The following is a 23,282-nucleotide window of genomic DNA, read 5'->3' on the forward strand; positions in this document are numbered from 1 at the left end:
GCACCACATTATGCTGACAATCAAAACAACACTTTTCCATATAAAACTCATGAGATTTCCTGTAAATATATGGAAACATGCTTATTTTAGTGGTATACTATTATATGATAAATATCTTAGCAATAATAATACATGCCCATTGATTATAATAATCACAGTCAACCAAGAAAATAATGAAGACAATGAAATTCCAGCAAAACACAGTGTTTAGGCCTGATATTTCTCATGAATCGAGAATAGTAACTTCGTGAGGTACGTACCGTGTGTTGGTGAAAGTTGGTATGTAACTTCAGTATGAGTAGCTACAGATCAACTTAAACTTTTGCTCCGCTTGACTTATTTTTGGAAGAGTTATGGCCCTTACCTTCATCTATAATTTAGTTTAACATACATTTGTTAGACTTGGTATGTTACTTCAGGATGAATAGCTACAGATCAAGTTGAAGTTTCAGGGTTTTTGGATCAAGGTCAAGGTCACTGTCCGGTAGGGGACATGTATCGCTTTAGTAATACCCAGCATACTTGTTTTTATAAACTTTTGAAATTAAGCAACTTTGTTATAAAATGATTTTTTCTCTTACCAAATTTAATAAAAAAAAAATTCATCACAGTGAGAAATATCAACAGGTTCCCATGAAGTTGACATAGATATAAAAAATGACAGAACACCCATCAATATCTGTCATATACGGCATAAATATTGTATTGGTAAATGTCAGTATATTTTAGCGATGGTAATGGTAAATCTGCGCTACTGTTGAACTACATCATGATTGGGAAAATTATTGCTGTCATGCCCAGAAATCCACAGTACTGTATTGTTATAAGGCCTGTACACATTAGGATTTAGACGGAGTACCATATATATTTTACATTATTACATTTTTATCATGAAAAGCAATAAAACTGATGTACAAACATTGAATAGTTTAATCCTATTGATCCGCTATCTACTTCCGTATCAGAATTTATGTTGTTTTCATTTGAATTTGATTTATTATTAATGTAATTTTTGTGACGGTATTGTTCCTGGTACACGATATTGATACACATGTCTATTTTGTGTGGTGTAAACACATACCTCCCACATAAAAGTCTTGAAATTTATTATACTTTTATTATAACTCATAAAATTTTAGCATGCATAAAATGTTAGTTTTAGTCATTTTATAAATCTAGCACACTTGAAATGAAAAATCATCCAGAGATTTTGCCCTTTCATCATAATTAAATAATTGTACAAACAGCTTCAGTCCACTATTTTACTACATCATGGTACAATATGTTGTTTCATTCTGTTCTTCATGATAGTGCAACCTTCATATTAAAAAAAAAAGAAAATTTAGTAATTCTTTATTGGTTTAGCTATTTTATCACAAACAAAAATTTTAAGGGCGTATCTCACTGGTGGAGACGTCGCCGCGATTGCCGCGACTGTGCGGCGACTCAGGAGAAAAAAATGTCGTGCACTCCTCACCAAGACGACATCAAGGCGACTTCCGAGATGTTGACGATCAATTTGCAAGAAAAGTCGCCGGGATGTCGCGGAAACCTCGCTGAGACGTCTCCTTATAATTAGTCACGGCAGTATCGGCGATTTGAGCTTGGGGTGTGTCACGTGGTCTCTGAAATACGTCAAGCAGCGTTGCGGACACGTTGCGGAGACGTCGTCGCAAGGTCGCCGCAAGGTCTCCTCAGTCTTATTAGTCTTTATTAGGTCTCGGAGACGTCGCGGAGACGTCTCCGCAACGTTGCGAAAACGTCTCTCTAGTTGCGGACAAAATCAATCTCCATCAGTTGCGGCGACGTTGCAGGGACGTCTCGGAGACGTCGCCGAGACTTGCTGGAGACCTACTGGAGACTAAAAAAAGTCTCCTAAAAAATCGAACATTTTCGATTCTCCCGCGACTCCATGGAGACTCGGTTAGTCGCCAGTAGGTCGCCAGTTAGTCTCCAGGCCAGTGAGATACGCCCTTTATTCTCAAGATGTGATCCCTGAACAGTTTCTGGGGAGATATTTCAATGTTAAGTTACCCAGGTGTGGATCAGAATAATTGTCTTGGTGTTTGACTGGGTGGTACCTTTGGTTTTCTCCATGTAGTTTACCATCACCATGTGTAAAATCTTCATCTCATTCACAAAAATCAACATGTCTGATCCTCAGGGTGGACACATTTATAATCACTCCTTATATTAAACTATATTTAGTGTAATTTGCGGTTTGTGATATATATATGTATTTTTTTTCATTTTATTTATTTTACTTTCTTCTTCTTCAGAGAAAAGTCAAATTTCTTGATGCCAAGAAGAATGTCCAAAGTCCTCAGCGGGTGAAGACGTTTTATGTTGAGAGCTGGCCTGAAGTCAAAGTCAAGTTAGGTCAGTAGTGTTGGTGAATTTTATGATTTACTCTTTTGGTCATCTGAGACAAAGTCTCAGTTGACCTATTGTGATTGCATGCCTTTTGTCCAGTGTAGTCTGTCCGTCATGAACAAATGTGAACCAAAATTGTGAATTATATGGTCCCCGCTCTCCAGGGGCCTGAGAGGCAGGCCAAAAAAAGATAAAATTGATTGAAAATTCAAAAATCTTCTCAACTTCCAGATATGGTAGAATCAGATACTCTTCACAGATAGAAAGGTCTTAAAAGGTCCTTTACCATTTCTATTGGAATTCATTCTAACCTGGTTAACATTACCAGCATGGGATGACAGTTTGAGGTTATGCACATGTTGGCCCTGATTGACCCCTAGGGGCTGATGGGCGGGGCCAAAAAGGGTCAAATTAGCTTAAATTTCAAAAAGAATCTTCTCAAGACCCATATAAGGTAGAATCAAATACTTTTTATAGGTGGAAGAGTCATAAGGTGCTTTACCAAAATTGTGAATTTCATGATCCTCGGGTGTCATGTTTGCCTCTTGGGAGGAGGTACCCTTTACTGTAGTTTACATAAGGAAATCACATTTTTGACTATCGATCATTTGTGTCATTTCTATTGGAATTAGCAGTTTTGGAAGGCAGTTTGCTGGTACGCAATTATTGGCCACCAGGGGCTGGTGGGCAGGATCAAAAAGGGTCAAATTTACAGATATATTTCAAACTCAGGTGACTGTTAAGGCCAATGGGCCTCTTGTTATTGAGTAAATCAGGACTAGAAAAATTTCAAAAGTCTCTATAGAAAAGGAAATTATGTTATGCTATTAGAGGCAAACTATTTAAAACTCCAACCCAAAACCTGGTATCATCACAACATATTTAATGTAAACAGGGTCCTCCTGTTCTAAAGTGCAGTCAAGATTTTGGCTGATTTATCTTCAGAATGGTTGATATGAATCCTGAATTCAACCTTTGAAAAAGCAGTATCATATGGGGAAGAAAAACAGTGCCATTTATGTAAAAAGGAAGTCGGAGAAGAATTAAGGTACATGGCACAGAAAGCTTGGCAGAAGAGTGGACAATTTAGTATATTTGAAAAATAGAGAAAGATCAACAAACAAAATACTTTTGTGGAAATCCTAAATTCCTCGAGTCATTTGAGTAATTATAGAATTAGAAGATTTATGATGAGTACACAAGCTGAGTTTTCATCCTTCTGTCTTGCCCAATACACGTTCAGCCTTGATAACAGTCAACAGATATTCTGATTTTGTCTGAGAGATTTGTTGACATTTTATAAAGCTCCTCAAACAGCGTTTGAAGTGGTGTACTCTGTACTTACAAGAGCCCTTGAGTATATTAACCCTGTATTGGTAAACTCGGCCAGTGGCTACTTGTAGCTAATCAAACCTCAGTAAAAATCTTCACATTCCTGATTAAGTTTATTGTCCCTTGGCTCAAGTTGCTCCAAAGTTTCCAAGTAGTTGGTTCACGGAAGCAATTTACATTCAAACTTAGAATTCCAGCTGTCAGCTGTGCAATGAATACATATATATACTGTATACAATAAAAGTTTAGCAGTCATTTTATTTTAGCTAATATCATTTCCACTAAATTATGATTTTGCTAATTGCAGTTTCAGTATATCTTTTTCTACGGCCAGTACCATATTTTTTTGTCTACGGCCAGTACCATATTGTTTTCTACGGCCAGTACCATATTGTTTTCTACAGCCAGTACCATATATTGTTTTCTACGGCCAGTACCATATTGTTTTCTATGGCCAGTACCATATTGGTTTCTACGGCCAGTACCATATTGTTTTCTACGGCCAGTACCATATTGTTTTCTACGGCCAGTACCATATTGTTTTCTACAGCAAGTACCATATTGTTTTCTACAGCAAGTACCATATTGTTTTCTACAGCCAGTACCGTATTGTTTTCTACGGCCAGTACCGTATTGTTTTCTACGGCCAGTACCATATTGTTTTCTACGGCCAGTACCATATTGTTTTCTACGGCCAGTACCGTATTGTTTTCTACGGCCAGTACCGTATTGTTTTCTAAAGCCAGTACTTGCCATATTGTTTTCTACGGATGAAATGGCTTGAAATATTAACCTTATAATAATTTTATCATGTTTGAACATATTTTAGGGAATACAATTCGACCAATGTCTGGGAGTCGTCACTTAATCGGGGGAACACCTATCACTGTGGAAACAGCTGTGGTAAGTTATACTAGTGAGAAAAAAAAGATTCCTTGTCCAGTACTAACTCAGCTTCGTGGTCTGAGTGTTCAGACATCAGTCTGCTGGTATAGGTTCAGGGAACCAAATGCAGCTTAAGTGTTAAATCTCTTAAGGAACACATGATAAGAAAACTAAAACACTCGAATAACACATTATGTAGTTTTTAATAGAGACACCCGCAAAAAAAATACAAAATCAATTTCAAAATTTTCCATAGAACATTTGTCTCGTGTGGGCAATTATAGCTGTTTTAATGGTAAATGATTTATTACTGTTAGAACATGTCAACATTCAAGTGTACAAGTGACACAGTACTAGTAGTCAGGACTTACTGTAGATAAGGACAGTAGTCAGGACTTACTGTAGATAAGGACAGTAGTCAGGACTTACTGTAGATAAGGACAGTACTAGTAGTCAGGACTTACTGTAGATAAGGACAGTAGTCAGGACTTACTGTAGATAAGGACAGTACTAGTAGTCAGGACTTACTGTAGATAAGGACAGTAGTCAGGACTTACTGTAGATAAGGACAGTACTAGTAGTCAGGACTTACTGTAGATAAGGACAGTAGTTAGGACTTACTGTAGATAAGGACAGTAGTCAGGACTTACTGTAGATAAGGACAGTACTAGTAGTCAGGACTTACTGTAGATAAGGACAGTAGTCAGGACTTACTGTAGATAAGGGACAGTACTAGTAGTCAGGACTTACTGTAGATAAGGACAGTAGTCAGGACTTACTGTAGATAAGGACAGTAGTCAGGACTTACTGTAGATAAGGACAGTAGTCAGGACTTACTGTAGATAAGGACAGTAGTCAGGACTTACTGTAGATAAGGACAGTAGCAGGACTTACTGTAGATAAGGACAGTACTAGTAGTCAGGACTTACTGTAGATAAGGACAGTAGTCAGGACTTACTGTAGATAAGGACAGTAGTCAGGACTTACTGTAGATAAGGACAGTAGTCAGGACTTACTGTAGATAAGGACAGTAGTCAGGACTTACTGTAGATAAGGACAGTAGTCAGGACTTACTGTAGATAAGGACAGTACTAGTAGTCAGGACTTACTGTAGATAAGGACAGTAGTCAGGACTTACTGTAGATAAGGACAGTACTAGTAGTCAGGACTTACTGTAGATAAGGACAGTAGTCAGGACTTACTGTAGATAAGGACAGTACTAGTAGTCAGGACTTACTGTAGATAAGGACAGTAGTCAGGACTTACTGTAGATAAGGACAGTACTAGTAGTCAGGACTTACTGTAGATAAGGACAGTAGTCAGGACTTACTGTAGATAAGGACAGTAGTCAGGACTTACTGTAGATAAGGACAGTAGTCAGGACTTACTGTAGATAAGGACAGTAGTCAGGACTTACTGTAGATAAGGACAGTAGTCAGGACTTACTGTAGATAAGGACAGTAGTCAGGACTTACTGTAGATAAGGACAGTAGTCAGGACTTACTGTAGATAAGGACAGTAGTCAGGACTTACTGTAGATAAGGACAGTAGTCAGGACTTACTGTAGATAAGGACAGTAGTCAGGACTTACTGTAGATAAGGACAGTAGTCAGGACTTACTGTAGATAAGGACAGTAGTCAGGACTTACTGTAGATAAGGACAGTAGTCAGGACTTACTGTAGATAGGGACAGTACTAGTAGTCAGGACTTACTGTAGATAAGGACAGTACTAGTAGTCAGGACTTACTGTAGATAAGGACAGTAGTCAGGACTTACTGTAGATAAGTACAGTAGTCAGGACTTACTGTAGATAAGGACAGTAGTCAGGACTTACTGTAGATAAGGACAGTAGTCAGGACTTACTGTAGATAAGGACAGTAGTCAGGACTTACTGTAGATAAGGACAGTAGTCAGGACTTACTGTAGATAAGGACAGTAGTCAGGACTTACTGTAGATAAGGACAGTAGTCAGGACTTACTGTAGATAAGGACAGTAGTCAGGGACTTACTGTAGATAAGGACAGTACTAGTAGTCAGGACTTACTGTAGATAAGGACAGTAGTCAGGACTTACTGTAGATAAGGACAGTACTAGTAGTCAGGACTTACTGTAGATAAGGACAGTAGTCAGGACTTACTGTAGATAAGGACAGTACTAGTAGTCAGGACTTACTGTAGATAAGGACAGTAGTCAGGACTTACTGTAGATAAGGACAGTAGTCAGGACTTACTGTAGATAAGGACAGTAGTCAGGACTTACTGTAGATAAGGACAGTAGTCAGGACTTACTGTAGATAAGGACAGTAGTCAGGACTTACTGTAGATAAGGACAGTAGTCAGGACTTACTGTAGATAAGGACAGTAGTCAGGACTTACTGTAGATAAGGACAGTAGTCAGGACTTGCTGTAGATAAGGACAGTAGTCAGGACTTACTGTAGATAAGGACAGTACTAGTAGTCAGGACTTACTGTAGATAAGGACAGTACTAGTAGTCAGGACTTACTGTAGATAAGGACAGTAGTCAGGACTTACTGTAGATAAGGACAGTAGTCAGGACTTACTGTAGATAAGGACAGTAGTCGGGACTTACTGTAGATAAGGACAGTAGTCGGGACTTACTGTAGATAAGGACAGTAGTCAGGACTTACTGTAGATAAGGACAGTAGTCAGGACTTACTGTAGATAAGGACAGTAGTCAGGACTTACTGTAGATAAGGACAGTAGTCAGGACTTACTGTAGATAAGGACAGTAGTCAGGACTTACTGCAGATAAGGACAGTAGTCAGGACTTACTGTAGATAAGGACAGTAGTCAGGACTTACTGTAGATAAGGACAGTACTAGTAGTCAGGACTTACTGTAGATAAGGACAGTAGTCAGGACTTACTGTAGATAAGGACAGTAGTCAGGACTTACTGTAGATAAGGACAGTAGTCAGGACTTACTGTAGATAAGGACAGTACTAGTAGTCAGGACTTACTGTAGATAAGGACAGTAGTCAGGACTTACTGTAGATAAGGACAGTAGTCAGGACTTACTGTAGATAAGGACAGTACTAGTAGTCAGGACTTACTGTAGATAAGGACAGTAGTCAGGACTTACTGTAGATAAGGACAGTAGTCGGGACTTACTGTAGATAAGGACAGTAGTCAGGACTTACTGTAGATAAGGACAGTACTAGTAGTCAGGACTTACTGTAGATAAGGACAGTAGTCAGGACTTACTGTAGATAAGGACAGTAGTCAGGACTTACTGTAGATAAGGACAGTAGTCAGGACTTACTGTAGATAAGGACAGTACTAGTAGTCAGGACTTACTGTAGGTAAGGACAGTAGTCAGGACTTACTGTAGATAAGGACAGTAGTCAGGACTTACTGTAGATAAGGACAGTAGTCAGGACTTACTGTAGATAAGGACAGTAGTCAGGACTTACTGTAGATAAGGACAGTAGTCAGGACTTACTGTAGATAAGGACAGTACTAGTAGTCAGGACTTACTGTAGATAAGGACAGTAGTCAGGACTTACTGTAGATAAGGACAGTTAAGGACAATACTAGTTAGTAAGGATGTACTGCCGTAAGAACATTTACTGGTATAGGCAGGCTATGACTATTGCTCATAACTCGTCTGTTTTCTGGGAATTTGTTGAGCTGTCGTTTAACCCAAACCAGTTAATGATGTTTCCTAAAGTGCACGTCACTTAACAAATTATTGGTTAATTAACTTATTATATTTACCATAAGTAAAGCAGGCCAATTGACAGAACAACTGTAGTACAGAACTGTATAATACAGTGTATGTATTATGTATATCTGTTTAGAGTCGAGAAATAAAATTAATTAGATGACACTAATTATTTTTTTGTTAATTATCTACCTTAGAAATATCAGCTAATTGACCCTGTTTTATGTGGGTTTGGCCAAGTCATTGAACTTTTACCTACATATTAGGTTCAACATTCTGGAAAATCAATGAGACATTTCGTATAAGCCTGGACTTCCTGTTGTAACATTGATCCATTACTCCAATAAAATAGAAGGTGTGTTCATCACCAGGCTCTGTTTCTTCTGAAATACATCTCTAGGTCCTAGCTGTCAATCAAGAGAATCAGAACCATAAGATTAAATACAAGTTTATATGTGTCACATAGTGTCACACAAAACCTCTTCACCCCCAACCTTACCCCCTTACCCCTTACCTCAATCAAGAGAATCAGAGCCGTAAGATTAAATACAAGTTTATATGTGTCACATAGTGTCACACAAAACCTCTTCACCCCCAACCTTACCCCCTTACCCCCTTAACCCCTTACCCCTAAAATAAACCGTTTTATCCAGGAATATTTCAGGTCGCTGATAGACATTTTTAATCTACTCTATGTTTTTGTTCCAGTCGTTGAAACACATGATTTTTGGATCTTGGGCGAGCCAGGTCCACTTCTTCTCCACAGAATGGAAGAAATCCACCGTCAATTTCTATGATATTTCTGGACCTTTTTCCTTTGGATTACAAACACTCAGGGTAGGTTTGAATTTATATCTAATTACAGACACTCGGGATAGGTTTGAATTTATATTTAATAACAAACTTTACTATAATGTTCCTATAGAACTTCAGCAATAATGTATAGAATCCTTTGGTAATCAAAACAATAGAAATATAGAGTAATGTTAAACTAACTATTCTCGATAACAATCTTTATTGGGGTTTTGTTAAAATATAGAGTAATGTTAAACTAACTATTCTCGATAACAATCTTTATTGGGGTATTGTTAAAATATAGAGTAACATTAAACTAACTATTCTCGATAACAATCTTTATTGGGGTTTTGTTAAAATGAAGAGTAATGTTAAACTAACTATTCTCGATAACAATCTTTATTGAGGTATTGTTAAAATATTCTGCTGGGTTATAGAAGAAGGAATGGATTCCTGAGATTTAACATATTCTCAGTCATCTTCTCTTAAAGGATGCATGCTACTTAAATGTTTTGATATCTTAAAACTGTTTTAAAAGTTAGAATTTTAAACCAGTCATAAAAGAATTGATTGAGTCTGAATTTACCAATCAGTAAGAAATATCTTTTTTTTTATGATTTTAAGCAAATATTGCATTAAAATTCTTTTGAAAGAGAAATTGACATGTTTAATCAAGGTAACATGTACCCTTAACTAATGAACACCCAGAAAAATGGAAAGTCATCTAAACACAGGCACACTGTCTAATATATAGTAACATGGGTAAATCAATTATTTTCTTATCTACTTCCATATCAGGTAAATTGTCTTCTTAATATAGATTTATATTGATTATTAATATTTTTAATGATTGGTGGTAGAATTTTAGCCTTCTGTTTCTTTCAGCTTAATAATATGTCAGGTATAATTCCACAGTACCCTTAATTGATACCAGCACCATGAACCGATAGCAGATTGGGAATTTCTGTTCATCCATTGCATTTGCCTACAATTTAATCTATGCAGATTGCATAAAAAAATCATAAAACTATAAACCTTTTTTTACAATGATTTCCAAAACAAATTACACTGTATGACATGATACATTTATTGTATACAAACTTGTCTTCAATACAATGAATATTGTTGTAATATTCGTATCATAATTGTTGAATTATTGTTGCAAAAAAAAAAAAATTGGGGTAACCACGAAATTTTGTACCCACAAATTAATTTAAAAGCTCCAAACCACGAAAAAAAGTACACAGGAACATTTCTTGTTATACAGTATGTTTATACTAATCATCCAAAATGGAAACAAGAAAAAGCTCCTACATGTATTGTGGGAAGAAACTGCAACTGACCCAGGTGACCTCACTATGTATACCTTTACACACATGAAAAATGATTACATTTGACGAAATTTTAACAAAATAACATGATTAACATAAAAAGCTTTCTGTCACTGAAATGGAATCAATTATGGGTACTGTTTCTGTTAATGATTAACTGTTACACGGCTTACTCCCTTGACTTACAGAGCGGCTCGCGCGGCCTGGTCTTAGCTATACAGGCCTATCTCTTAAAGAGTCTCATTTTTGATCGTCAGTTTGCTTCACTTGCCCTTATAAGAAGGTAAGTATTGTGTGGACCCCCAATACTTTTACACGGTTTCACTCCAACACATTTTCGTGTCCTAATTTAATGTGAAGTCTACACTGTAGTGTGTCTCTCTACAGTTTACTATATTGTTTTAGCACACCATCATCTGATGGTTGCCTACTCAAAATACCCTTCGTCGGTCCGTGGTCCGTGGTCCGTCCGTCTGTCTGTCCTTCTGATTGTCCATCGTAACTTTTGCTTCTGGAGATTATCTAAAAATTCAGAAGGCCAATTACTTTTTGAAACTTTACATGATGTTACACTGTGATATGAGGATGTGCAATAGTGATTTAAAAATTTCTAATGTCAAGTTCAAGGTCGTTGCTTGTAAAAATTGAATCAATAATATACTGTCAAAAAATACACATTTAAGGTCCTCACAGAGGGCCAACTTTACCATGACGATACACCGTGATATAAAACTTCGGCTTTAGAAAGTCCCTAAGGTTAGGGTTACTCTTATCAAGTTTGTGTGGTCATCGTTCAAGGTTAAAGGGTCAAACATCATGACACTTGACCACTTGGTAAATAAAAAATGTTTATGTACAAGATACGTTATGTACCTCATGAACCCCTCAGTTTAGTTCATCATGGATACATACTAAGATAGTGTTGTGATATTTGGACCATATAAGTATAGTAATTCAGTATCTATATCTTGTGTTAATCTCAGGTTTAGAGACCGACACAATTTGCAGTACCTCACTGCCATGTCAGTAGTCGTATTACTGTACATTCATTGTACTGCTGATCCAGACCATTGTTAACTTATTATAACATATTTTAGATTCATGCTAGCTTCAATACAGAATTTATCATGCATTAAAACATTTAGACTCGGACATTAGACAACTATTATTTACTTGAGTATGATAAAAATAATTAGTATTTCAATTTTAATATTGAATTATGTACACTACTCACCACAAACTGATAAAGTAAACATACTGTATATGTATTGTAGACATACAATATGTACCAGGATATGTATCTAACCCATTAACAGATCTACCCCTAAATCCATATCATATTTGTTATATGTGTGTTTATACACGAATGCTTACCCTAATACATTGATTATTTTGCACGAACTACAATAAAATTAATTTGTGTATATACATAGTGGAAGTTTTTAATTTTCAATTTAAATTGGAGTTAAAGATTCATTGATTGGGACAATCTAGGTATTAGATGAGATGCTATATCACACGCTATAGATACGGTAGTAGATACATTGTTTCTACCTTTCTATATAGCGTCTGGAGAAAGCATTGACGTACCCATGATATTAATGTATTGAAGCTGATGGTAACGATCTAAGTGGCTATAAATCCTGACGGTACGCCAGTAAATGTATATTAGTGATATCAAACTCATAAAGAATTCAAATTTAATCATGGAACCAAGATAATAGTAAATTGATATATCTGGTCAAAATTGATTTAGAGGTGAGATCAATCTGTCGGCAGGATTTTTTTCTATAGATCTGCAGACAGTACTCCACCATCACCCCTCTTATAGCTAGATCTCCAGACGATACTCCACCATCACCCCTCTTATAACTAGATCTCCAGACGATACTCCACCATCACCCCTCTTATAGCTAGATCTCCAGACAATACTCCACTATCACCCCTCTTATAGCTAGATCTCCAGACAATACTCCACCATCACCCCTCTTATAGCTAGATCTCCAGACGATACTCCACCATCACCCCTCTTATAGCTAGATCTCCCTACAATACTCCACCATCACCCCTCTTATAGCTAGATCTCCAGACAATACTCCACCATCACCCCTCTTATAGCTAGATCTCCAGACAATACTCCACCATCACCCCTCTTATAGCTAGATCTCCAGACCATACTCCACCATCACCCCTCTTATAGCTAGATCTCCAGACAATACTCCACCATCACCCCTCTTATAGCTAGATCTCCAGACAATACTCCACCATCACCCTCTTATAGCTAGATCTCCAGACAATACTCCACCATCACCCCTCTTATAGCTAGATCTCCAGACAATACTCCACCATCACCCCTCTTATAGCTAGATCTCCAGACCATACTCCACCATCACCCCTCTTATAACTAGATCTCCAGACAATACTCCACCATCACCCCTCTTATAACTAGATCTCCAGACAATACTCCACCATCACCCCTCTTATAACTAGATCTCCAGACAATACTGCACCATCACCCTCTTATAGCTAGATCTCCAGACAATACTCCACCATCACCCCTCTTATAGCTAGATCTCCAGACAATACTCCACCATCACCCCTCTTATAACTAGATCTCCCCACGATACTCCACCATCACCCCTCTTATAACTAGATCTCCAGACAATACTCCACAATCACCCCTCTTATAGCTAGATCTCCAGACAATACTCCACCATCACCCCTCTTATAACTAGATCTCCAGACAATACTCCACCATCACCCCTCTTATAACTAGATCTCCAGACAATACTCCACCATCACCCCTCTTATAGTTAGATCTCCAGACAATACTCCACCATCACCCCTCTTATAGCTAGATCTCCAGACAATACTCCACCATCACCCCTGTTATAACTAGATCTCCAGACAATACTCCACCATCACCCCTCTTATAACTAGATCTCCAGACGATACTCCACCATCACCCCTCTTATAGCTAGATCTCCAGACGATACTCCACCATCACCCCTCTTATAGCTAGATCTCCAGACAATACTCCACCATCACCCCTCTTATAGTTAGATCTCCAGACAATACTCCACCATCACCCCTCTTATAGCTAGATCTCCAGACAATACTCCACCATCACCCTCTTATAACTAGATCTCCAGACAATACTCCACCATCACCCCTCTTATAACTAGATCTCCAGACAATACTCCACCATCACCCCTCTTATAACTAGATCTCCAGACAATACTCCACCATCACCCTCTTATAACTAGATCTCCAGACCATACTCCACCATCACCCCTCTTATAGCTAGATCTCCAGACGATACTCCACCATCACCCCTCTTATAGCTAGATCTCCAGACGATACTCCACCATCACCCCTCTTATAGCTAGATCTCCAGACAATACTCCACCATCACCCCTGTTATAACTAGATCTCCAGACAATACTCCACCATCACCCCTCTTATAGCTAGATCTCCAGACAATACTCCACCATCACCCCTCTTATACCTAGATCTCCAGACAATACTCCACCATCACCCCTCTTATAGCTAGATATCCAGACAATACTCCACCATCACCCCTCTTATAACTAGATCTCCAGACAATACTCCACCATCACCCCTCTTATAGCTAGATCTCCAGACAATACTCCACCATCACCCCTCTTATAGCTAGATCTCCAGACGATACTCCACCATCACCCCTCTTATAGCTATATCTACAGACAATACTCCACCATCACCCCTCTTATAGCTATATCTACAGACAATACTCCACCATCACCCCTCTTATAGCTAGATCTCCAGACAATACTCCACCATCACCCCTCTTATAACTAGATCTCCAGACAATACTCCACCATCACCCCTCTTATAGCTAGATCTCCAGACGATACTCCACCATCACCCCTCTTATAGCTAGATCTCCAGACAATACTCCACCATCACCCCTCTTATAGCTAGATCTCCAGACAATACTCCACCATCACCCCTCTTATAGCTAGATCTCCATAGGAAATCTGTGACTAATTGACTAATATTGAAAAGAATTGTGCCATACAATAGACATTCAGGAATCACTGAACCATAAAAAAAGACTGTATACATGGACAAATCAGTCAAACGTATAAGGTACATGAATTGTATCAATACATCCTGTTCTGATAGACAGTACTGATGATTTGATTATAAATGTTTAATATGTAATTGATTATATTTTACACATCAGTGACAATGTCCATTTACAGAAAACATGAGTAAGCAACAGTGCTGTCCACAGCGTGTAGAATTTAATACTGTGAATATAATTCATTAGAATGTCTAACTCTTAATAAAACATCTTTTATCCTGCCATTTCTCAAAATAAAAACTTTCATTGGCTCAAAGTAAAACAAAATTATCAGGATTTATGTTACAGGAAAGGGGAAATTATCATGACTTTTGAAATTGCAGTTGATGTTTATATACATGTGTGTATAATTTTGGCAATTTACTCAAACTGAATGCTTTGAATACTGATATAGATTCAAAGTTACATGTAATGCCGTTGATGTTACAAACAATGAAAAAATGGATCAGGAATAGATTGTTATATCATGTTATATCCGTCTGTTTCCTTCTATCTTTACCCCTAAAGTTATATTTCGGGTAAAATAATACTCATAAAGATGTCACTTAGATTATTATCACTAAAATAATAGTAACACACCTATTGTATATAAGTAACATGTTTTTTCTTTGTTTTTAGTGCCCTTCAGCCAAATGAGTTTGAGAGAAAGCGTGCGCTGGTATCAGCTTTGTGTCAAATTTTATGGAAAGTAGGTGACAACCGTCGCTGCTGTGTCTGTCTACAACAGGTCGCCCGGTGCTTCCCAAACGATTATCGTTGCCGTGACGACGGTATCACAGAAAAGGTACCAGTGTATATACTTCACAACTGTTCAATATTCATTACAGTAGCAGCTCGTTTTATTTAGTTACATATAAACTTCATCATTAAAGTGTCAAGTTTTTTACCATGTTACTAGGCAACATGGAGAATTGTGACTTTTAGTGATTTCAACAAGAAACAACAGATATAGTATTAGCCATATTAACACTGCGGGTGGTTTCAAACATAATTAATGGAGGAGATGCATGCAATCAAAAAGGTTTATAAGTTATTTCTCATTAGTGCCATTTATTTTGTGTCATTTTTTTCAAAGAAATATTCTATAGTCAAAATTAAATTAAATTAATTGTAATTAATGTATTAGTATTCAGCCTTATGTATGCCTTTCTATACAGTGCCTTTGATCATTTTCTTGTTTGAATTTCGAATTTGATACTCAATGCTTTTAACAAAACAAATTTGTGTTATGATAGCAGTAAACAGTAATGCTGTCACAGTACAGTTGTACTATAATATCAGTATACATATATTATTCCTTGATTTCTCTCTAATTTTATTAACTTTTATCTTTTAGATTTTATTGTTTGAATTCAAAAACTACAAGGACTTGGAGATGTTCATGAACAGACACTGGACAGAGGTAAATATACTGTTTTGGTTTGTTTTTGTTTAACGTCCCATTAACAGCCAGGGTCATTTAAGGGCGTGACAGGTTTGGAGGTGGAGGAAAGCCGGAGTACCCGGAGAAAAACCACCGGCCTACGGTCAGTACCTGGCAACTGCCCCACGTCGGTTTCGAACTCGCAATATACGAGGTTATGTCTACCGAATATAAAGACGTATCTACCGAATATAAGAATGTGTCTACCGCATATAAGGATATAACCACCGTACCGAATATGAAGAAAAAAGCACCACATATAATGGTATAACTACATCATATAAAGACATAATCACCGAATATAATCATATTTGATCACCTAAGACAGCTCTGGCGTTTCATACATTCACTACATTTCTGTGACGTTCTACACACATTTTTATCTTCCTATTGTTTTCTTATCTAATTGGTTCAGACTGTCCATCTTTGAATGTTTAGACATTCCATAATCATTGACAATGAAGAGTTTCTATACTCTTCTGAGAAATGAAAAGATAATTTGTTAATTTTAGCTTGATTGTATTTTATGAAAAAAAAAACACAGATTCACAGTAAATAATTTTGATGAAAATTATAATTATAAGCAAAGACTTTATCACTAATTAGACCATTATAATAATAAACAAGGACTACCTAGACCATTATAATAATAAAGACTTTGTCACTAACTAGACCATTATAATAATAAACAAAGACTTTGTCACTAATTAGACCATTATAATAATAAACAAGGACTTTGTCACTAATTAGACCATTATGATAATAAAGACTTTGTCACTAACTAGACCATTATAATAATAAACAAAGACTTTGTCACTAACTAGACCATTATAATAATAAACAAAGACTTTGTCACTAACTAGACCATTATAATAATAAACAAAGACTTTGTCACTAATTAGACCATTATGATAATAAACAAAGACTTTGTCACTAACTAGACCATCATAATAATAAACAAAGACTTTGTCACTAACTAGACCATTATAATAATAAACAAAGACTTTGTCACTAATTAGACCATTATAATAATAAACAAAGACTTTGTCACTAATTAGACCATTATAATAATAAAGACTTTGTCACTAACTAGACCATTATAATAATAAACAAAGACTTTGTCACTAACTAGACCATTATAATAATAAACAAAGACTTTGTCACTAACTAGACCATTATAATAATAAACAAAGACTTTGTCACTAATTAGACCATTATAATAATAAACAAAGACTTTGTCACTAACTAGACCATTATAATAATAAACAAAGACTTTGTCACTAACTAGACCATTATAATAATAAACAAAGACTTTGTCACTAACTAGACCATTATAATAATAAACAAAGACTTTGTCACTAATTAGACCATTATAATAATAAACAAAGACTTTGTCACTAACTAGACCATTATAATAATAAACAAGGACTTTGTCACTAATTAGACCATTATAATAATAAACAAAGACTTTGTCACTAACTAGACCATTATAATGATAAACAAAGACTTTGTCACTAATTAGACCATTATGATAATAAACAAAGACTTTGTCACTAATTAGACCATTATAATGATAAACAAAGACTTTGTCACTAATTAGACCATATTATAATAAACAAAGACTTTGTCACTAACTAGACCATTATAATAATAAACAAAGACTTTGTCACTAATTAGACCATTATAATAATAAACAAAGACTTTGTCACTAATTAGACCATTATAATAATAAACAAGGACTTTGTCACTAATTAGACCATTATGATAATAAAGACTTTGTCACTAACTAGACCATTATAATAATAAACAAAGACTTTGTCACTAACTAGACCATTATAATAATAAACAAAGACTTTGTCACTAATTAGACCATTATAATAATAAACAAGGACTTTGTCACTAATTAGACCATTATAATAATAAACAAAGACTTTGTCACTAACTAGACCATTATAATAATAAACAAAGACTTTGTCACTAATTAGACCATTATAATAATAAACAAGGACTTTGTCACTAACTAGACCATTATAATAATAAACAAAGACTTTGTCACTAACTAGACCATTATAATAATAAACAAAGACTTTGTCACTAATTAGACCATTATAATAATAAAGACTTTGTCACTAATTAGACCATTATAATAATAAACAAAGACTTTGTCACTAACTAGACCATTATAATAATAAAGACTTTGTCACTAACTAGACCATTATAATAATAAACAAAGACTTTGTCACTAACTAGACCATTATAATAATAAAGACTTTGTCACTAAATAGACCATTATAATAATAAACAAAGACTTTGTCACTAACTAGACCATTATAATAATAAACAAGGACTTTGTCACTAATTAGACCATTATAATAATAAACAAAGACTTTGTCACTAACTAGACCATTATAATGATAAACAAAGACTTTGTCACTAATTAGACCATTATGATAATAAACAAAGACTTTGTCACTAATTAGACCATTATAATAATAAACAAAGACTTTGTCACTAACTAGACCATTATAATAATAAAGACTTTGTCACTAACTAGACCATTATAATAATAAAGACTTTGTCACTAACTAGACCATTATAATAATAAACAAAGACTTTGTCACTAATTAGACCATTATAATAATAAACAAAGACTTTGTCACTAATTAGACCATTATAATAATAAACAAGGACTTTGTCACTAATTAGACCATTATGATAATAAAGACTTTGTCACTAACTAGACCATTATAATAATAAACAAAGACTTTGTCACTAATTAGACCATTATAATAATAAACAAAGACTTTGTCACTAACTAGACCATTATAATAATAAACAAAGACTTTGTCACTAACTAGACCATTATAATAATAAACAAAGACTTTGTCACTAATTAGACCATTATAATAATAAACAAAGACTTTGTCACTAACTAGACCATATTATAATAAACAAAGACTTTGTCACTAACTAGACCATTATAATAATAAAGACTTTGTCACTAAATAGACCATTATAATAATAAACAAAGACTTTGTCACTAACTAGACCATTATAATAATAAACAAAGACTTTGTCACTAATTAGACCATTATAATAATAAACAAAGACTTTGTCACTAACTAGACCATTATAATAATAAACAAAGACTTTGTCACTAACTAGACCATTATAATAATAAACAAAGACTTTGTCACTAACTAGACCATTATAATAATAAAGACTTTGTCACTAACTAGACCATTATAATAATAAACAAAGACTTTGTCACTAATTAGACCATTATAATAATAAAGACTTTGTCACTAACTAGACCATTATAATAATAAACAAAGACTTTGTCACTAACTAGACCATTATAATAATAAACAAGGACTTTGTCACTAACTAGACCATTATAATAATAAACAAAGACTTTGTCACTAATTAGACCATTATAATGATAAACAAAGACTTTGTCACTAACTAGACCATTATAATAATAAAGACTTTGTCACTAAATAGACCATTATAATAATAAACAAGGAGTAATAATAAAGACTTTGTCACTACCTAGACCATTATAATAATAAACAAGGACTACCTAGACCATTATAATAATAAACAAGGACTACCTAAACCATTATAATAATAAACAAGGACTACCTAGACCATGGTTAAAATGTTTTATAGTTCCTAATACACATGTAGTAAGGACTGGTAATAATGTAACGGATTAATTTGTGTTTTAGTTCCAGAGAGAGGGTAACAATGGCTGTATCATGTTCCTCTACAGTATCATCCTATCGAGGACCACAGAAAAGTTAGTATGAATCAACGTTTGTAGTCAACATTATATACAGTGTGGTAGGTCTACAGAAAAGTTAGCATGAATCAACGTTTGTAGTCAACTTAACATTATATTATACAGTGTGGTAGGTGTACAGAAAAGTTAGTATGAATCAACGTTTGTAGTCAACATTGTATACAGTGTGGTAGGTCTACAGAAAAGTTAGTATGATTCAACATTTGTAGTCAACATTATATACAGTGTGGTAGGTCTACAGAAAAGTTAGTATGAATCCAAGTTTGTAGTCAACATTATATACAGTGTAGTAGATCTACAGAAAAGTTAGTATGAATCAAAGTCTGTAGTCAACATTATATACAGTGTAGTAGGTCTACAGAAAAGTTAGTATGATTCAACATTTGTAGTCAACATTATATACAGTGTGGTAGGTCTACAGAAAAGTTAGTATGAATCAACGTTTGTAGTCGACATTATATACAGTGTTGTAGGTCTACAGAAAAGTTAGTATGAATCAACGTTTGTAGTCGACATTATATACAGTGTAGTAGGTCTACAGAAAAGTTAGTATGAATCAACGTTTGTAGTCAACATTATATACAGTGTAGTAGGTCTACAGAAAAGTTAGTATGAATCAACGTTTGTAGTCAACATTATATACAGTGTAGTAGGTCTACAGAAAAGTTAGTATGAATCAACGTTTGTAGTCAACATTATATACAGTGTGGTAGGTCTACAGAAAAGTTAGTATGAATCAACGTTTGTAGTCAACATTATATACAGTGTTGTAGGTCTACAGAAAAGTTAGTATGAATCAAAGTCTGTAGTCAACTTAACATCATATATAGTGTGGTAGATCTACAGAAAAGTTAGTATGAATCAACGTTTGTAGTCAACATTATATACAGTGTGGTAGGTCTACAGAAAAGTTAGTATGAATCAACGTTTGTAGTCAACATTATATACAGTGTGGTAGGTCTACAGAAAAGTTAGTATGAATCAACGTTTGTAGTCAACATTATATACAGTGTGGTAGGTCTACAGAAAAGTTAGTATGAATCAACGTTTGTAGTCAACATTATATACAGGGAGACATCATCAGTTAAAAACACATGGTGTCACCTGTGAATTTACCAAAGGGGATTTCTAATCCTTTGACCACCCATTCTGGTCTACCAGCAGAGTTACTTCCCTTTGTTATACTCTATCAGATGGTATAGTGATAATCGTGATAGCCAATCAGGGCAGAGAATGAGAACCAACCTGGACACTTTCAGTTGGACTAACGAGAGTCTAATAAAGAAATCTATAATTGTCAGGAAAGCTTGTGTAAAAACTTGTGTAAACAAGAAATATCTTTAAAAAAGATAAACGGCATAGTTTTAATGCTGGTGGTTATAATGTAAAACTGCAGGTGAAATGAATTAACGAACTTATCAATAAATGCATTTCAGCACGGATAACAAAATTATGTAAGTTTGAATCATTTTGGGTGATAATAAGACTGCATTTGAATCAGGAATATAATTCTATTGATTTGTCATTTTAATAGATACATCCACTTATTCAGCTTGCATTCAATCTTAATTTTGTTTCGTCTTTAACTGCATATCTGCATTTTGCATTTACCGATCGATACATTGACCAATCACATACTTCATCTTGACCAGTAACGCCACCTTTCGCGTCATATCCAAGGCAAAAAGAAAATTATATGGCTATGCCGAAAAACTTGTGTCAAAACTTGTGTAATAACTTGTTCTTGTAATGTTTCAGGATCTACGACGACTTACAGATGGAGGAAGATGATCGAAAGAGGAAGTTACTGACAGATAATGAAGACTGCAGCATGGCCCTCCTCAACCTGCTCACAACTGGCATAGCAACTCCTTATCTCCATAACAACAACCTCATCTATAGTGAGGACGCCAAAGTGCTGGTATGTTGTCATTTTCAGTTGTTGTTTTTTTTAAATTTTCACTGAAATGTGGCATGCTATTGAAAGTACAGCACATTTAGTTGTTAGAATTGCCCTTGTGATTATAACCAGTGTTTATTTTGTTAAATTCCGTCTTCTAAGAATACATCCTAGTTTATACTAATTGAAAATGTATTACCCAATAACCTATTAGTACAATACATGTGATAATTATAATACCGAGTACATCATCTATGTACAGAACTATCGGACAGAAATGCTCGCTCAAACTAAATGTCATGCATTTTCCCTGAAATTATAATAGATATTTCTGTGACATTTTTCCTGACTTTCAGGTTGTTATCAACAATAAGGAGTGGTTCTTATCAGGCAACAGCATGAAACAAAAATTTTGAAATCTGCTATTATGATATCAAATGTTTAAATGATAACATTTTTTTTCAGATTGATTAATTAAATAGCCAACAAAAGCTTAGAACATTTTTTGTTCAGATTGATTAATTAAATAGCCAACAAAAGCTTAGAACATTTTTTGTTCAGATTGATTAATTAAATAGCCAACAAAAGCTTAGAACATTTTTTGTTCAGATTGATTAATTAAATAGCCAACAAGAGCTTAGATATGTAACCTCCCCATATTTGTCATTTGTCCTGACACATAACACTGTAAAGTGATCCTGTTAAAATAACCCACTACCATATGGGGTATGTATTAATGAATAAATATTGTATAATTGTTTCCATCTGGACCCATTAAGCTGCCCTATCACTACAATGTTTGAATTTCTGTCCATTAAACATCTCATTAGTGGATTAAGTTAGAATCTGTGGATTGGAAAGGAGACACGGATGCGGGTACACTTACAGCCAGTCTATCTAAAGAAATGATTTAAAATGTTTTAAAAAAGCTGAAATCCCCCCATATAATATAAAGCCTTTATGTTTAAATGATATATTTCAGTTTTAAATAAGACTGAAGGAAAAATTATATCAATAATGAGAGTATTGCTTAAAGTTTTGTATAATATAACGGTATCAAGCTACGTTAATTGTGTACTGAGGTTGTTCTAAACTTTGTAACACTTAAATCCCTATGACACTGTGTTTATGTTGTTACCCAGATTCACTGATCAGGATCCTGTTTTTGCATGTAACAGGATTTTGTTTAATTGCATGTTACACTGTTTATATACGTAATCTGATATACCCCAGTTAACGGCTGTCTGGTACATGATGTAAGCACCAATATGATGTATCAGAGGAATTTTGTTTAATGTTGAAGAACTTAAGGCATTATGCTACCTTACAGTGTTGTGTTATCTCCACTTCAAAAGAGTTCCAGTACTGAAGCTGTAATTATGATATTGATAATGATCTGTAACTATTTTTATTTTGCTTGGTTGTTACTTTACAAACATTGATATATTTCAAGTATCAAAAATTATTTCAGAAGGGAGATAATTCTTACACAAATCAGAAATGTATTGTGAAAGGTAGCATTAGCTATAAGTTGTTTGTAATGAATTGATATTCTCGTAAAATAGGTTAGTGGATCTTTTATAAAAGGTGTAAGTATACTGTGAACGAGGTTACATTGTCTCGTG

At 35.0% G+C, this 23,282-nt stretch overlaps 1 protein-coding gene across 3 annotated transcripts in view; it reads left to right on the top strand.

Moving 5' to 3' along the window:
• LOC117342264 (inactive ubiquitin carboxyl-terminal hydrolase MINDY-4B-like) overlaps nucleotides 1-23,282 on the top strand; it is a 41,118-nt gene that overhangs the window by 6,918 nt on the left and 10,918 nt on the right. For all 3 annotated transcript variants that reach the window (XM_033904352.1, XM_033904355.1, XM_033904353.1), the window contains 8 exons: nucleotides 2,280-2,379; nucleotides 4,535-4,608; nucleotides 8,983-9,111; nucleotides 10,589-10,683; nucleotides 15,148-15,313; nucleotides 15,866-15,931; nucleotides 19,684-19,754; nucleotides 21,516-21,678. In XM_033904352.1, the coding sequence (XP_033760243.1) occupies nucleotides 2,280-2,379; nucleotides 4,535-4,608; nucleotides 8,983-9,111; nucleotides 10,589-10,683; nucleotides 15,148-15,313; nucleotides 15,866-15,931; nucleotides 19,684-19,754; nucleotides 21,516-21,678 (864 nt within the window). The remainder of the gene's footprint in view (nucleotides 1-2,279; nucleotides 2,380-4,534; nucleotides 4,609-8,982; nucleotides 9,112-10,588; nucleotides 10,684-15,147; nucleotides 15,314-15,865; nucleotides 15,932-19,683; nucleotides 19,755-21,515; nucleotides 21,679-23,282) is intronic.

Source organism: Pecten maximus, chromosome 14 (genome assembly GCF_902652985.1).
Source record: "Pecten maximus chromosome 14, xPecMax1.1, whole genome shotgun sequence".
Classification (NCBI taxonomy): Eukaryota; Metazoa; Mollusca; class Bivalvia; order Pectinida; family Pectinidae; genus Pecten; species Pecten maximus.